The sequence below is a fragment of the Oncorhynchus mykiss genome, chromosome 2 (genome assembly GCF_057628025.1).
Source record: "Oncorhynchus mykiss isolate SJ-2025 chromosome 2, ASM5762802v1, whole genome shotgun sequence".
Taxonomy (NCBI): domain Eukaryota; kingdom Metazoa; phylum Chordata; class Actinopteri; order Salmoniformes; family Salmonidae; genus Oncorhynchus; species Oncorhynchus mykiss.
Window position 1 is genome coordinate 61,373,245 of NC_143023.1, and position 18,516 is coordinate 61,391,760.

At 41.8% G+C, this 18,516-nt stretch overlaps 1 protein-coding gene across 2 annotated transcripts in view; it reads right to left on the bottom strand.

Annotated features, from left to right (window-relative positions):
* LOC110493154 (Golgi apparatus protein 1) overlaps positions 1-18,144 on the bottom strand; it is a 41,887-nt gene extending 23,743 nt beyond the window's left edge. For both annotated transcript variants that reach the window (XM_036952330.2, XM_036952324.2), the window contains exons 1-6: positions 17,697-18,144; positions 6,345-6,374; positions 6,047-6,133; positions 4,927-5,142; positions 2,180-2,383; positions 1,876-1,947 (exon numbers count right to left, since the gene is read on the bottom strand). In XM_036952330.2, the coding sequence (XP_036808225.1) occupies positions 1,876-1,947; positions 2,180-2,383; positions 4,927-5,142; positions 6,047-6,133; positions 6,345-6,374; positions 17,697-18,020 (933 nt within the window). In that variant the 5' untranslated portion in view covers positions 18,021-18,144. The remainder of the gene's footprint in view (positions 1-1,875; positions 1,948-2,179; positions 2,384-4,926; positions 5,143-6,046; positions 6,134-6,344; positions 6,375-17,696) is intronic.
* Positions 18,145-18,516: the final 372 nt, after the last annotated feature.

Here is an 18,516-nt window from a genome sequence, read left to right on the forward strand (position 1 = left end):
GTTGACCTTATAATATGAAGAAATACAACTAAAAACAGTCTGATCTGCTGCATCAGCCTCATTGCTTTAAAAAAAAAAGTATTATGTGCAGTGGTTGTATGAATTTTGGATCTGTCGTCCCAGAACTTTCCCAGCATCTGTTTTAAACTGTGAGACAAAATAAGCCATGTATAGTGTAAAGAATCAACATACTGTCTACACCACTGTAAAATACACTACATGACCAAAAGTATGTGGACACCTACGCATTGAACATCTCATAACAAAATCATGGGCATTAAATGGAGTTGGCCCCCCCTTTGCTGCAATAACTGCCTCCACTCTTCTGGGAAGACTTTCCACTAGATGTTGGATAGCTGCGGGGACTTGCTTCCATTCAGCCACAAGAGCATTGGCGAGGTTGGGCGATTATGCCTGGCTTGCAGTCAGCGTTCCAATTCATCCCAAAGGTGTTCGATGGACTTGAGGTCAGTGCTCCGTGCAGGACCGACCTTGACAAACCATTTCTGTATGGACCTCGCTTTGTGCATGGGGGCATTGTCATGTTGAAACAGGGAAGGGCCTTCCCCAAACTGTTGTAACAAAGTTGGAAGCACAGAATCATCTAGAACGTCACTGTATAATATAGCATTAAGATTTCCCTTCACTGGAACTAAGGGCTCCTAGCCTGAATGAAGAAAAACAGCCCCAGACCATTATTCCACCTCCACCAGACTTTACAGTTGGCACAATGAATTGGGGCAGGTAGCGCTCTCCTGGCATCCGCCAAACCCAGATTCGTCCGTCGGACTACCAGATGGTGAAGTGTGATTCATCACTCCAGAGAATGTGTTTCCACTGCTCCCAGAGTCCAATGGTGGTGAGCTTTACACCACTCCAGCCGACACTTGGCATTGCGCATGGTGATCTTAGGCTTGCATGCAGCTGCTTGACCATGGAAACCCATTTCCTGAAGCTCCCGATGAACAGTTTGTGGGCTGATGTTGCTTCCAGAGGCAGTTGCAACCACGGACAGACGATTCTTACAAGCCATGCGGTTCAGCACTCGGTGGTCCCATTCTGTGAGCTTGTGTGGCCTACCACTTCGCGGCTGAGCCGTTGTTGATCCTGGACATTTCCACTTCACAATAACAGCCCTTACAGTTGACCGGGGCAGCTCAAGCAGGGCAGAAATGTTACGAACTGATGTTGGAAAGGTGGCATCCTATGACGGTGCCACGTTGAAAGTAACGGAGCTCTTCAGTAAGGCCACTCTACTGCCAATGTTTGTCTATGGAGATTGCTTGGCTTTGTGCTCGATTTTATACACCTGTCAGTAACGGGTGTGGCTGAAATAGCAGAATCCACTAATTTAAAGAGGTGTCCACATACTTTTTATTTTTCCAATAACTAAAAATATTGTATTTTCTAATGTTTGAAGGTGGTGTTTAAAACCGAAAGTAAAAGACGCAGAAAGAAAACTTAAGAATGAGAAGCATAGAAATAGAGCACATAGATCTACCACTTCTTAGACTTGCTTTCAATGAGAAAGACAGATCTATAACTCACATTTCTATGTGTATTTGTTCGAGTAGCCCAAAAAGTTACATATTGCAGCTTTAAGTTTACACTGAAAAGTTTTACCATCCCAAAAATTATATTGTCAAATATATTTTGGGGAGTGGTGGTCCTGATTTATCAGCTAAATTAACATAAGGGAAGGACAGCATCACCATTTAACTATTTTCTCTAGATTATACAGCCAACCATGCTGACAAAATGCCTTGCAATCAGAGCATTATTCGTATGGACAAATGACAAGTAGCAAACGATGGATATTGATATTTTGGTAATGACTCTCCATTGGGAAATTTCCATAAACAGCAGAAGTAGTACCTTTTCAGACATAGCCTCCTCAAATTTGTGGTTGAAGAGACACTTGTAAACTCTGCCCTCTCCAGCTGGAGTCTAGAAATCAAAGACAATGGAATTGTAATTCAATTAGCAAATATTTTTCACATTCACAAAGTGACAAAAACAACTTTTCAGTGAGTTGAGGGTTCAACTCTGATAAAAGTATGAACGCATCGGACTCTGAATCTTAATATTATGCCTCTTATTAAATGAAAAGACTTGAGGGAATAAGAGAAGGAGCGAGGGAAAGGGGAAGGAGCAAGAGAGAGGGAGGGAAGGTACTCACGTTTTCACAGAAGCGCTCGCGGTCCTCCCGGCAGGAGAAGTATAGGTATCGGTCCAGGTGGAAGTCGTCTGAGGAAAGTTCGGCCACGCGCATGATGGCCTTCTTACAGTTGGCCCCGATGGCGTGGGCCCCGGGCTGCTCCTCTGCCTCCCTGACCAGACCCTTCTCCAGGCACGCTATCACCTCACCTTGGGAGTGCACGTCCTTAGGAACATGAGGAGAGAGTTGGCTCGCACACGGATGGGCCTTCGTGTACTGATGATGCATCTCTGTGTGAGGCCTGAAGAACTGTTAGCTTGAATCAGTTATAAAATGTTTCCTTTCAAATGATTTTTGTGTGCGATTTAATATAACACACAACCACAAAAACATACAAACAGCCAGAGGGGAGGACAGATGCTAGTAAATATAGAGAAGCTAAATATAAAATGTAAAAAATTTAAAATGTAATTCAGTGTGAGGAGTTATTGCTGTTGGGTTGCCCTGAAGACCGGGATTTGATTTCCGAAGGCATGGTCATTAATCATCTTGTACAAATTAATAATTCATTAGAGGAAGCCAGGATTAAAAATACAGTACCAGTCAAGAGGTTTGGCAAGAGTGTGCAACGCTGTCATCAAGGCAAAGGGTGGCTACTTTAAAGAATCTAACGTCTAAAATATATTTTGATATGTTCAACACTTTTTTGCTTACTACATGATTCCATACCTACTCATTCCATAGTTTGTCTTCACTATTATTCTACAATGTAGAAAATAGTTTAAAAAAATAAAGAAAAACCCTGGAATGAGTAGGTGTGTCCAAACTTTTGACTGGTACTGTATATTTGTTAACATGGAGTGTAGGAAGCGTGGATAGGAGGTACAGTGGATATCATAAGTAATCACCACCCCTTGGATTTTTACAAAGTGGGATTGATAAATATTTTTGATTTTCTACAGAAAATACTACATAATGCCAAAGTGAAAAGAGTATTATACAAATCTTTTCATATTAATAAAAAATTAAATAACAAAAATATTTGCTGCAGAAGTATTTACCCCCTTTGTTTAGGCCTAAACTAGTTCAGGAGTCCAATTTTGCTTAACAAATCACACATTTGTAATAATTCATGATTTTTGAATGACTACTCTTCTCGCTTAGAACAGTGGTGTAGCTTTAGTTTAAATAATGCAAAAACACTGTTGGAGAAGAAAGGAAAAGTGCAATATGTGCCATGTAAAAAAAGCTAACGTTTAAGTTCCTTGCTGAGAACATATGAAAGCTGGTGGTTCCTTTTAACATGAGTCTTCAATATTCCCAGTTAAGAAGTTTTAGGTTGTAGTTATTATAGGAACATTTCTCTCTATACCATTTGTATTTCTTATACCTTTGACTATTGGACGTTCTTATAGGCACTATAGTATTGCCAGTTTAATCTCGGGAGTTGTCATAAACAGTGCTGTGCTTCAAGCATTGCGAAGAGCTGCTGGCAAAAGCAGCAAAGTGCTGTTTGAATGAATGCTTTCGACACTGCTGCTGCCTACCACCACTCAGACTGCTCTATCAAATCATAGACTTAATTATAATAAACACACAGAAATACGAGCCTTAGGTCATTAATATGGTCAAACCCGAAACTATAATTGCAAAAACAAAATGTTTATTCTTTCAGTGAAATATGGAACCGTTCCGTATTTTATCTAACGGGTGGCATCCCATAAGTCTAAATATTGCTGTTACATTGTGCAACCTTCAATGTCATGTCATAATTATGTAAAATTAGAGCAGTGGCTTCTTCCTTGCTGAGCGGCCTTTCAAGTTACATCGATATAGGACTTGTTTTACTGTGGATATAGATACTTTTGTACCTGTTTCCTCCAGCATCTTCACAAGGTCCTTTGCTGTTGTTTTGGGATTGATTTGCACTTTTCACACCAAAGTACGTTCATCTCTAGGAGACAGAACGCACCTCCTTCCTGAGCGGTATGATGGCTGCGTGATCCCATGGTGTTAATACTTGCGTACTATTGTTTGTACAGATGAACGTGGTACCTTCAGGCATTTGGAAATTGCTCCCAAGGATCAACCAGACTTGTGGAGGTCTACAATTTGTTTCCTGAGGTCTTGGCTGATTTCTTTTGATTGTCCCATGATGTCAAGCAAAAAGGCACTGAGCTTGAAATACATCCATAGGTACACCTCCAATTGACTCAAATGATGTCAAATAGCCTATCATTAGCTTCCAAAGCCTCCTTTTTTTAAATTATTAGTACTTTTTGAGAAAGAAAAAAATGCCCCCCCCACTGACATTGCAGTTTATTTTGTGTAAATACTTGACAAAGAATGACAATTAAATCCATCTTAATCCCATTTTATAACAACATTTTGAAGAAATCCAAGGGGGGGGTGAATACTTATAATACCCACTGTAGGTAAGTATGCGACTGTAGGGAGAGCAAATAGGCTAGTCTCCTGGCCAGAGCCTAACACCGGAGCTCAAAGTAGCATAACGAAGGCAGTAATTCAAACCTGACCACCCTATGCCCAAACCTCATGTAGTCATGTCATGTTTAAACACGTGTCAACAAAAAAAAAACTCAAAACCAAACTAACAAATTAGAGACCAGCACATCCTGCGCCTGTCTGTGTTTGTGTTACCTCTACATATAGCACAGAGACAGATTCATACAAATCCAAAGGCTTGAGCAGTTATTCCAAAAAAGCATCTTGATCGGTGTGTATGAAGGCTAGAGCCAGCCTATTACCTTCTCGCCGGTGGAGATGCTGCCACAGTGCAGGGTGTTGATATCCTCGCGACATTTGTCCATGAAGCCACAGATGAGGCGGTAGTCGCTGAACACAATGCTGGTCATCTTGACGATGTACTGGTTGCACTGGTACTCTGTGATGTTACCGCGGTGATCCACCAGGCAGGACACCAGGTAGCCCTTCCCTCTCTCCTCCGCTGCACATTCTTTTATCTGAAGGAAGGAGGAAAAGAAAATTGCAGATTGTGTTTCTCATGGTCACAATATTTGTATTACTTATATGATACCTAATTCACGTAGGATTCATGGTATGTTGTAGGGCTGCACAACTACTCAAATTATTATCGAAATTACAATGTGCGATATCCATATTGCAAGTGGCTTCAATTTTTCTAATGTAATAAGGGTCCCCTGGGAAACTCTGACCAACACTTCGGTTCCTAGATAGATAGCGGGCTAGCTAAAAAAGTAGCAACAAACCAAAACATTGTCCAGAAAGTTGCCTGGCTTGCTAGATTGACATGTCCTAAATAGAGCAGGTAACGTTGCTATTTGGACCAGTCTGCTGCATGCATACTGCCGTTTGTGTGTTACTTTTTCATAATAACAACGACAAGTCGGACAACAACAATAGAATGTTCATGATTTAATGGGTGCCAAAGCCGGTAAGATGAAAGGGGACATTTATACTGAGGGGTTGGCGAGAACTTTAAATTAATTACCGCAATCATGACTAGGTTGGTTGGCAGAAATAAAAGTACAGGCTTTGTTTGCCGGCAATACCTTTCAGTCGACAAAACGTTGTCAGGTTTTCATCTTGGTTTGAAAGGGATATTAGTTTGGACATCAAAGTCCTATGAACATAGGGATTAAGCCAAAACGAATTCATAATTATCGAAATAAAAGGAAAAAAATTAGAGGCGGCGGCCCCCCCCCATTTCCAGCTAAGGGCATGGGTGCTTTAGGCCTACTTAAGGGTATTCAAAGTGGTGTGTGTTACTACTAGATGCTCTACCAATTAAAAATGCTTTGTGTTGTTAGGTGCCAGGAACAGTGACACTAGTAGCATGAGGGACGTATAGTCAGAGCCATAAAGCAAGCTAGCCAGCCAACTTACATCGGTGATGGTGGTCTTGCACACCTCCACAGCCACAGACTCAAACTTGGGGTCGGTCGTCAGGTTCAGTTTGTAGTTCCAAAGGAGCTGGGGGAGAGAATAAACATTAAACATGTCTATTGATAGCTCAAAGCCTAGGAATACAAGGCCACTGTGTGTGGGGAATTTCAGCTAGGGCGTGATAGCCCCCTCTTGTGGTCAGACCTGCTTACAACGCTGTATTAAAATGATGACTCACATTCAGTTACACAAACTGAAAGGATGGTTTAATGATGTGGGGAGAGTTCAGAACACTTACATGGTTGCAGTCAGCAGCAATCTCTGTTTCCTGGAGAGAAATAAGAGAGAAGACAGTCAAACTATGATCATAACCATAAAGAATATAATTTGCAGCCTATTCGCTGCTGCTTTTTCAAAGCCTGTCAGATACTGTGTAATTGGCTCTACAGAGTGTAATTTGCTCAATAATAGGGGTTGAGAAATAGTGGACATCATTACAAAGAAGATATTCTCCTATTTTCAATGTTGTTGCTAGCGATATTCATAACATTGAAAGGATGTATTTATTTTTGTGTCTTAATTGATCACTGCCCAGCATTTTTCCTTCTCTGTATACTTATTTTACTTATATTTTCACAGACACCCTGCAGTGGAGTTCCGGCAGACCCCCAGTTAAATAACCCTGTCGTTTAATTTCATCCCTAGAATTCAGTCAATTTATCATGATATGGATTTGTGTCTATATTGCCCGGCTCTACTAACCCACACTGTTTTATGGATAGGATCAATGAGCAGCCAGGGCACTCTGTGTATCCATACTGACACCTAGGCTACATCATAAAAATACCATAATCCCCTCTTTACCAATGCACCCAGAGCTTCTCTGTGCCGCCTAATTCAATCTACAAAAAGTCTGTCACATTAGGACTAAGGACATAAATCATGGGGAAAAGTCACTAAGCAAAGCTATGGTCAGTGTCGTGTGGGACCAACAGGCAAAAATCTCAATTAAAGATGCACTGCTGAAATTTTGTATAATTTCAGCCAGTAGCTTAGAAAGTAGAGTTCACGAGCCAAAAGTTGTCTCTGAAAATTGCCGACTACGTCACAGACGGGTTGGTTGTTTAGTGACAAATGGGGCAAAACAGACGGTGTTGGCTTAGATTGTTGACCGCATGTAAAATATATTTCGTTCCCAATGTTTATTGGATACATAAATCAATTTGCACATCTCAAATACATTGTTACTGTTGTTGGTCATCTAGCTAGCAACTTTTTGCATAGACGCGACATCAGTCAAAACACCTCAAACAAGACATGTTATGAAGAACACGATCGCCTAAAACTAGCTGAAACAAGGCACATACGTTTCCCCACATGGCAGCTTCTTGTCACTGTTTCTAGATATCTGGCCATTAAGAATCTCAACACACTGCCTTCTGCACCATTGAAGTGTGTGCATTTAGAGAGAGCTAGGTTTGTTGTTTTGTAAAGTTTTGAACGTCTATTGAAACAGTTTTGTTACTAGCTAGTTACCTTTTGAGTTTGGATTCTGCAAAGTGGTTGGCATCAGTTGCTGGGATCGCTACCATCTAGCCAGTGATCCTGCTGACCAAGGCCGGGTCTAAACAGCTGTTTGACGTAGCAGCTAGACTAGCTGCCTCTCAAGCTAGCAGGGTTGAGAGCGTGAACGCAGCCCGCGACACAGCCATTGTGGCTGGGACTGCGGATTGTCCCAGACTTTTGTTCATGTTTACGATCTTCCCTCCGACCTGCCCTGTCTAGAACTGCGAGGAATAACAGCCTGACCTATGTTGTTACCATGACAAAAGTCCAAAACCGTCAGGAGTACAGTTGAGGACAGAGCTGTCTCTATCACAGGTGAAGGATTTTAAACAAACAGTTCTACAAGCAGTTGGTACAACAAGAAAATAGCTTCAAGTGTTTTGTCCAAATACTCGTGGAGTCAACTAATAAAAGAATGGGTGACCTGACCAGAGAGGTCCAGGACCTGAAGAAGTTTGCAGTTCTCCTAGGGTCAGCTCAATGAGTTCAAACAGGAGAACGGCAAGATGACAGCACTCTAAGTAATCAAGGCGGAATAACATGGTTGTGGACAGAATTGCAGAGCCCTGGACAGAGTCTGAAGAGAAAGTGAGGGAAATACTCAGACACGGAAGATGGAGCAGAGGAAGATTGTGGTGGAGCACGCCCACAGGACTGGAAAATCCACCACTGGCTCAGGTGACAGGCCCAGGCCAATAGTGGTCAAGTTACTGGTAGCAAGGTCAAGGTAGCTGTTCTGGAAAGAGCCAAGAACTTGAGAGGAACGTATATCTTCCTCAAAGAGAACTATCCTGAAGCTGTGTGCCAGAAGAAGAAAGAACTTATCCCAGCCATGAAAGCTGCCAGAGAGTGTGGGCACATTGCTTACATACGCTATGCAGTGTTTCCTCAGCGTTCATGCAAGTGTGGCGCTGTGCCACGGCAGAATCATTGCCGCCACACAAAAAGAAACAACCTATTTCTACCAAGCATAGTTTCAATAAAGTTTGGTAAAGCACATTTGTTGGTTAGCTCCCAGCATACCCATGCAGGGTAATAAAGACATGATTTGGCACTGTGCTCAGTTGTTTGTTTCACTAAAGGTAGCTGGCTCGTTAGCTAACGTTACATGACATGTGTGTTCTTAGAAAGAATGGAGGAGTTGGGATGGTGACACTGTCAGAGATGTATTTAGAATTCAAGGCACACTTAACCAGCATGGCTACCACAGCATTCATCCCATCTGGTTTGCGCTTAGTGGGACTATACTTTGTTTTTCAACAGGATAATGACCCAACACACCTCTAGGCTGTGTAAGGTTTATTTGACCAAGAAAGAGAGTGATGGAGTGCTGCATCAGATGACCTGGCTTCCACAATCACCTGACCTCAACCCAATTGAGATGGTTTGGGATGAGTTGGACCGCAGAGTGAAGGGAAAAGCAGCCAACAAGAGCTCAGAATATGTGGGAACTCCTTCAAGACTGTTGGAAAATAATTCTAGGGTGAAGCTGTTTGAGCGAATGCCAAGAGTGTGCAAAGCTGTCATCAAGGCAAAGGGTGGCTACATTGAAGAATCTCAAAAATATTTAGATTTGTTTAACACTTTTTTGGTTACTACATGATTCCATGTGTTAGTTCATAGTTTGTCTTCACTATTATTCTACAATGTAGATATTTTTTTTTAAATTAGGAAAAACCATTGAATAAGTAGGTGTCACCAAACTTTTGACTGGTACTATAAACATTTATCTGTTACTGCTCGACTTAAACGATCTCAGTCAACCAACAGCTTAACGACCAAACAATCACCCAGTCGACTAATTGGAGTTAGCCCTAATCTGGGGACAAGAACTATTCTATTCGGACAGCATCAAATGTTCTAAAACACCAGCCAGAGAGGCTTGTAGGAAGTCAAAACAATAAGATTGTGACTTTATGGAAAGCCGTTTTTTACATATCAAAATTATAATAATATATCAATAATTATCTATATCAATAATTCTCCAAACAATTATATAGATAATTGACATTTCCATACGTACTAGGAAGTCAAGTATGATGGAAAAAGTGCCTCAGGCATTGAAAAATATATATTTTTAAAACCACTAATTGAAAGTAAGGGGATATCAGTGAACAAATGCCACGGGCAAGGCCACAACGGTGGTGCCAGTGCAATGAGTGGTGATACCACAGATGTTCAAAAGCGCATATCAGACCGAGAGCCTAACGCTTCTTAAGTAGTTCATTATAAGTTTTAGTTTAGAAAACAATCTCTCACCGCAGTTACAGGGATGGTAAAAAAACAGCTTGATTGCCGTAACAACATCAGGGAAACAAACTGGGCAGAAGGGAGGGGTGCTTCAAATACAGCAGTTCTGCAACGTCTTTAATTGAGCCTCTCATTCTCCTTAATTGCCAGCCTCAAAATGTTACAGAAGGAGATTAGCTGTATAGGAAGCTCCGGGTACAGATCGTCTTGATAGTAGATAATAAATTTGCAGATGCAAACAGACGGTCTATCATCTTTAGCAGAAAACAGACCTTGAACAAAAAAAGTGGTTAGTTATTTAGTTCATACGGTTGCAACGCAGTTTGAGTTGTGTGTTCGCAGTCCCTTCGCTCTGGTATACTGGCATGCATCATTCAAGACTACGTTTAAATTGTGTGCAGCGCAATGGACATATAATGCACAATGTCTCAGGAAAGGCTCTCCGGCTTGGCAAATCAGTATAGAAAACAAAATCGGGTCTATAACCTGGACTGACAGTGCGTGGTGAAAACATTTTCACACAAAAATACACGGCGACAAAGTAGCATACTGTAGTTACTATAGGCCTCTACTCAGAAAAAAAGAGAGAAGCACAGACACACAGAAAGAGAAAAGAGAGAGAAGCACAGACACACAGAAAGAAAGAGAAAAGAGAGAGAGAAGCAGCAATGAGGACTTCAGAAGACCAGGCGAGTCTCAAGTTTGAATTTATCCTCAAGCAGACTTACTCCCTCCCCCTCATTGTTAGGTTATATGAACAAGTGTATAAATAGCAGCTAAATACAGTATATAGCTTACACACTGAGTGTACAAAAACATTAAGAACGCTTGCTCTTTCCATGACAGACTGGCCAGGTGACTCCAAGTGAATGCCATGATCCCTTAATCCTGTCCCTTGTTAAATCCACTTCAATCAATGTAGATGAAGGGGAGGAGACAGGATAAAGGATTGTTAAGCCTTGAGACAATTGAGACATGGATTGTGTGAGTGCCCTTCAGAGGGTGAATGGGCAAGACAAAAGACAAGTGAACAGGGTATGGCAGTCCATCAAATCTTACTGAAATGCATCAATTCGTTCCCCTAATCAAGCTGAATCACACCCAATAGTTTCAAAATAAAAACGTATTGTTAATGTATAGTATCTGAGCAAAAGTATCTAGATGCGTATCGAATCCTTCATGAAAGGAGAGATGCACAAATGAGAATAATATAACTAGTGACCATCAACCCACACGACCTTGAATGTCACAAATAGAACACTGGAAATAATGTGTATTCCAGAAAGGGAAAGTACATAAGTACGCTGAACATTATGTGACTCATTCTAAACTGAATATGAACTTCAAATGTAGTGATCTTAGTTCTCTATTACATGGGCAGGGCTAAGCTGACCTTTGTTACAAGGAGCACGTACACTGAGTATACATAACATTAAAAACATTAAGAACCTGCTCTTTCCATGACAGACTGACCAGGTGAATCGTGGTGAAAGTTATGATCCCTTATTGATGTCACTTGTTAAATCCACTCCAATCGGTGTAGATGAAGGGGAGGAGAAAGGTTACATAAAGACTTAAGCCTTGAGACATGGATTGTGTGTGTGCCATTCGGGTTGAGAATGGTCAAGACAAAAGATTTACAGTGCCTTGCGAAAGTATTCGGGCCCCCTTGAACTTTGCGACCTTTTGCCACATTTCAGGCTTTAAACATAAAGATATAAAACTGTATTTTTTTGTGAAGAATCAACAACAAGTGGGACACAATCATGAAGTGGAACGACATTTATTGGATATTTCAAACTTTAACAAATCAAAAACTGAAAAATTGGGCGTGCAAAATTATTCAGCCCCTTTACTTTCAGTGCAGCAAACTCTCTCCAGAAGTTCAGTGAGGATCTCTGAATGATCCAATGTTGACCTAAATAACTAATGATGATAAATACAATCCACCTGTGTGTAATCAAGTCTCTGTATAAATGCACCTGCACTGTGATAGTCTCAGAGGTCCGTTAAAAGCGCAGAGAGCATCATGAAGAACAAGGAACACACCAGGCAGGTCCGAGATACTGTTGTGAAGAAGTTTAAAGCCGGATTTGGATACAAAAAGATTTCCCAAGCTTTAAACATCCCAAGGAGCACTGTGCAAGCGATAATATTGAAATGGAAGGAGTATCAGACCACTGCAAATCTACCAAGACCTGGCCGTCCCTCTAAACTTTCAGCTCATACAAGGAGAAGACTGATCAGAGATGCAGCCAAGAGGCCCATGATCACTCTGGATGAACTGCAGAGATCTACAGCTGAGGTGGCAGACTCTGTCCATAGGACAACAATCAATTGTATACTGCACAAATCTGGCCTTTATGGAAGAGTGGCAAGAAGAAAGCCATTTCTTAAAGATATCCATAAAAAGTGTCGTTTAAAGTTTGCCACAAGCCACCTGGGAGACACACCAAACATGTGGAAGAAGGTGCTCTGGTCAGATGAAACCAAAATTGAACTTTTTGGCAACAATGCAAAATGTTATGTTTGGCGTAAAAGCAACACAGCTGAACACACCATCCCCACTGTCAAACATGGTGGTGGCAGCATCATGGTTTGGGCCTGCTTTTCTTCAGCAGGGACAGGGAAGATGGTTAAAATTGATGGGAAGATGGATGGAGCCAAATACAGGACCATTCTGGAAGAAAACCTGATGGAGTCTGCAAAAGACCTGAGACTGGGACGGAGATTTGTCTTCCAACAAGACAATGATCCAAAACATAAAGCAAAATCTACAATGGAATGGTTCAAAAATAAACATATCCAGGTGTTAGAATGGCCAAGTCAAAGTCCAGACCTGAATCCAATCGAGAATCTGTGGAAAGAACTGAAAACTGCTGTTCACAAATGCTCTCCATCCAACCTCACTGAGCTCGAGCTGTTTTGCAAGGAGGAATGGGAAAAAATGTCAGTCTCTCGATGTGCAAAACTGATAGACATACCCCTACTGTTTGAAGCCTGAAATGTGGCAAAAGGTCGCAAAGTTCAAGGGGGCCGAATACTTTCGCAAGGCACTGTAGGTGCCTTTGAACGGGGTATGGTAGTAGGTGCCAGGTGCACCGGTTTGTGTCATGAACTGCAACGCTGCTGGATTTCTCACGCTGAAGTTTCCCCCGTGTGTATCAAGAATGGTCCCCCCAAAGGACATCCAGCCAACTTGACAACTGTGGGAAGCATGAGAGTCAATGTGGACCAGCAACCCTGTGGAACGCTTTCGACTAGGGATGCAGGATATAAATCGGCGAACATATCGGATTGGCCAATATTAGATAAAAATGCCAACATTGGTATCAGCCCGATGTCTAGTTTAACGCCCATATTAAATTCCGATGTCAAAGCTACCGTGCATACCTACATAGCGTAGGTACATGACGTAATGACGCCACGTAAAATGTTGCGCTACACGTGCAACACAGCATTCCTAACCTAGCCCACAATGTCTGCTGTGTGGATCGAGCAGTCATTTGAAAGAGTAAGACAATTTCAGCGAGACAACTCAAAGGTGAAATCCATTAAAGCCAGGATAATCGAATTCATTCCCCTTGACAATCAACCATTCTCTGTCATGGGTCATGTTGGCTTTCGCCGACTGGTCGAGCACCGGTATGCACTACCAAGTGCACTATTTTTCAGATGTTTCCCTACCGAAGTTACACAATAGTAGCGTCACTGATATTAGAGTCACGGCATACACACTATGGATGCCATTTGGGTCTTTACTTGTCAAAAAAAGATACAGTAGCACTGTCAAAGCTGTACAAATAAGTCTGCAAATAAGCAAACACAGGCCAAGAACAATGTGCTTACAATACCGCGTTGATAATAAAGCATCATTTGTTTGAGCTCAACTTCTGGGGTAGCTAGCTTTAGCTTGGTACCTAGCTAGCACTAACGCAACCAGTCTGAAAACGATGATCAGTAGAAACTGCAGTCATTTTCATTATTCTTAGCAAATAATTTAGGAATCCTTGTGAGTAAGAATTAGCTATATTTGCCACTTGTTGTCCACCTATTGAAATTAAACTTCAGTTTATGAAAACAATAGCTAGCCAGCTACTTAACCCTGTTGCCCAAAGCTAACGTTATAAGCAGCCAGCTAGCTTCATCTGGCTAGTGAGGCTCGGCGGGACCAGGTTATGTGCTGTGAAACTAGCCACAATAAGGATTAGGGGTATCGATGAATCGTTGTGACATATGAAATATGAGTGATAGTGTAATCAATGTGTAATAGCTACGTAAAAAAAATATGAACGCGTTAAATTATGTGACGTGCCGTCATATTCAGGTCCTGATTGGTCAAACAGTGTTATTTGACAAGCAAAGACCCAAAGGGCATTGCATATAAATCCTGGTTGAGAATGAAACGACTGAAAAAAGAACAACGAAACAGCACAGCAAGTAAGTGAAAGAAATAGGTTTAGATTGTTTTACTGGTAATGGGGACATACGTAAATTCCAACAAATAACTTTTTGGTCAGTGTGGTTGGTGTGTGTAACATATTTAACTAGGCAAGTCAGTTAAGAACTAATTCTTATTTACAGTGACAGCCCGGACGACGCTGGGCCAATTGTGCGCCCAGCACACACAAAAGTATGTGGACAACCCTTCAAAATTTGTGGATTAGGCTATTTCAGCCACACCCGTTGCTGACAGGTGTATAAAATCGAGGACACCGCCATGCAATCTCCATAGACAAACATTTGCAGTAGAATTACCTTACTGAAGAGCTCAGTGACTTTCAACGTGGCACCGTCATAGGATGCCACCTTTCCAACAAGTCAAATATCAGCCCTGCTAGCGCTGCCGCGGTCAAACTAAGTGCTGTTGTTGTGAAGTGGAAACGTCTAGGAGCAACAACGGCTCAGCCGCGAAGTGGTAGGCCACACAAGCTCACAGAATAGAACCGCCAAGTGCTGAAGCATGTAAAAATTGTCTGTCCTAGGTTACAACACGCACAACTGAGTTCTAAACTGCATCTGGAAAAAATGTCAGCATAAGAACTGTTCGTCGGGAGCTTAATGAAATGGGTTTCCATGGCCAAGCAGCTACACACAAGCCTAAGATCACCATGCGCAATGCCAAACGTTGGGTGGAGTGGTGTAAAGCTTGCGGTCATTGGACACTGGAACAGTGGAATGGCATTCTCTGGAGTGATGAATCCCACTTCATCTTGCAGTCCAACGGACAAATCTGGGTTTGGCAGATGCCAGGAGAACGCTACCTGCTTGAATGCTTAGTGCCAACTGTAAAGTTTGGTGGAGGAGGAAAAATGGTCTGGACCTGTTTTTCCATTGTCCGGGCTAGGCCCCTTCGTTCCAGTGAAGGGAAATCTTAATGCTACAGCATACAATGACATTCTAGATGATTGATTCTGTGCTTCCAACTTTGTGGCACCAGTTTGGGGAAGGCCCTTTCCTGTTTCAGCATGACAATGCCCCCATGCACAAAGCGAGGTCCATACAAAAATATTTGTTGAGATCGGTGTGGAAGAACTTGACTGGCCTGCACGGAGCGCTGACCTCAACCCCATCGAACATCTTTGGGATGAATTGGAACGCCCATTGCGATCCAGGCCTAATCACTCAAAAACAGTGCCCGACCTCAGTGCTGTTGTGGCTGAATGGAACCAATTCCCAGCAGCAATATTCCAACATCTAGTGGAAAGCATTCACAGAAGAGGCCATTATGTCAGCAGGGGGGACAACTCTATATTAATGCCTATGATTTTGGATTGAGTTGTTCAACGAGCAGATGTCCACATACATTTGGTCAGGTAGTGTAAGTTGAAAAATGTAGGAGCACAAGTAAAATGATTTTAGGTAAAAAGCATTTTTTTTGTAGTAATGGTGCAAGCATGACGATCATGAATCTGCGCTCAATGTATTCTCCATGGCACTCAGGGGCCGCGGTAGAGTGAAGTAATCATTTCAACAATTATCTGGACAATTTTTTTCTATGTGCATTGGTGGAGCTGAAGTAAAATTCGAGGTTCACAGCAAAATATTTAGGTGCATACCAGTATGTGAGTAAATTGTTTGCACTGCAGAGCCCTGTGTCTGGAAGAGGAAGATGCTTCTTGTCGTCATCTTTAAACAATTTGACTAGACCCATCCTTGACCTCAGAAACCATGAAAGCAGTACACGCCTGCACAGGTGCCCGTTTAGAGCTTCTGTGAATTTGAGAATGGACCAGTTTATTAAGGTTTCATCAAGCTGAGAGGAAAATATCTGTCCACTTAATTCACACTCAAAGAAGAGCCATGGGCTGAGAGCCAAGGTAGCAGAACCAGAATTAACCTCACTCTGCACAAAACTATAGTGTGAAATGAAAACAACACATTTCCTACAGTGATTAAGGCTAGACGTCAACGTTTAGGCCTATTTGCTGTAAACAAAACGGCAGTTGTCAGAATGAATGAAAAGTCATTTAATTAAAAGGACCAATTATATCATTTGGGGATTTTTCTTTAAAAAAAAAAACAACTATAAGCTTACAATGCATGTTTAGCCCTATTGAGACTATAAATAGCCATGAAACTCTTCAACCTGAGAGACATTGCAAAAATGCCTCAAATTCCCCCAGAAAAGCTTTTTCAACAACACAGAACTCAAGAGGACCTTCAAAACTCAGAACTAAACGAACCAAGCCATGAGTCCTGAAAATAAAGTCATACTGCCATGGCCTCCTCCCTACTCTGTGAATTGACCAAGTAAACAAAATCACAACTACCATGGAGGCTGGCAGTGAGCAGCAGCCTGGAGACAGGGAAATGGCTGTGTACCTCTAAAACTACCCACACCAAAAGAGCTGAGCCAAGACCACTGACTGAGCATCCTCAATGAAAACAGGCCACTGAAATCTGGTGAAAATAAATGAATTAATAATTATCAGCATTTTACAATGAAGAGAGCAACCACTGGTCATTAACAGAGAACAAGATCCTTACCTAACAAAATCAGCACCAACCCCTGTTCTAAACTACAATAGACACTAATGCTGTAGATATACTCTAGTCTAGAGTCTAACAATCAAGGAAAACAAACCAAAAAGCGGATTACTCTCAGACCACTGCTGGTACTAGCCCCTTGAGCTAACAGGACCATTGCCTTGAGACTCAGGCTGCAAACACCTGATTAGGATAGACTGGCAACTCACCACATATTACTGTAGTGATTGACTTTCCCAAGCCTAACCATAACCATTGGCTGGAAGCTTTTTTTTAAAAAAAGGTCACTGAATCTACACTTAAGATCTAACAATCTCCTCCTATCCTTACTCTGAACAGGACATTGCTGGAAATGTTGGCGAAATGTACATATAGGACGACAGATGTGTTAGACCAGGAATGGACATGACTCACAACATATCATTAGAAGCTCAAGCTAGCCATTGCTAGTTTAACAAAGGTCAACATAGTTAGCTTGGCACATCTGTAGGTATTAACGTTACAGTAGCTGCCTAGCAAGTTAGCTAAACTTGTGACTTTAATAAACGTTACTACGGTCCTAAATGGCTGGGGGGGGAAAGTGGCACTATTTCAGTGGCTATACTTGTCGAATGATGAAGCTCTTAAAGCATATTGAATAATCAATTGCAATCACTTCTATATCCTATTTTTGAAACACAACCAGCGAGATAGTAAATGCTCGCTAAGTAGCCAACTAATAGCTAGCATCGGCTAGTAGTTAGCTAGCTAACGTTAACTGGATAACGTTATATGCTAGCTTGAGTCAAGCCAAGGCACACCCAAGTTTTGGTCGGGCCACAATATCGCCCACAATCCAACATACCTCTTTCCTATCCTGGAGGCACTCAAGCACAGCCAGGTTATTGTTCCAGGAATGTTTCGGACAAAGCCTTGTCAAGTCCTCCCGACAAGCCCCCTCTTCGGCCAGCTTCCAGCCGCTAGTGCGTCTACGAAGTGGCAGGGCCGCGAGTACTGGAGCTCCGTTTACAGCAGCCGGTGCTCCGCCTGGATTTTGAGCCGGGATAACAACACTAACTGGAGGCTTGGCGACTCCATTGATCTGATATTTATCCTCTCGAATGGGATGCACATACAAAAAGATAGACATCAAAAGCAGGAGACGAGGAACACGTCTACAAGCCGCCATCTTCGGATAACTAGCTAGCTAGGATTGCTAGCTGCAAATTACGACTAGTGATGGGACGTTTTCTTGCATACGTCTGCGTGTGCGTTGTTGGCAATCTCAGTCATAGATCTATATTTTCTAGAGTGAAATTCGAATTGCGGAAACAGATACGGTCCGCTTCGTTACTGTTTCTCTGTAATAACTTCAAAGACAATGGATCACCATCAATCAGCATTTTACTTGCAATTAATGAACACAATTGAATATAGTTCGGAATCTAAACCACTAATACATTTTCATTAGCCAACTATGAGATAATCTAGTACTTTTGTTTCTATTATCCGACTCCTGTCAGTTATTTTGTTTTTGACAAACCCCTGTACTGTTACGGATATTTTGCTTATGAAAATATAAACTGATTGATTACTGACCTCTAAAATATAGTTCTAGACAGAATACAGACATGGTTGAAAACATCTGAAAAAAAGATGGTTTATGAAAATAACGTTAGACATTG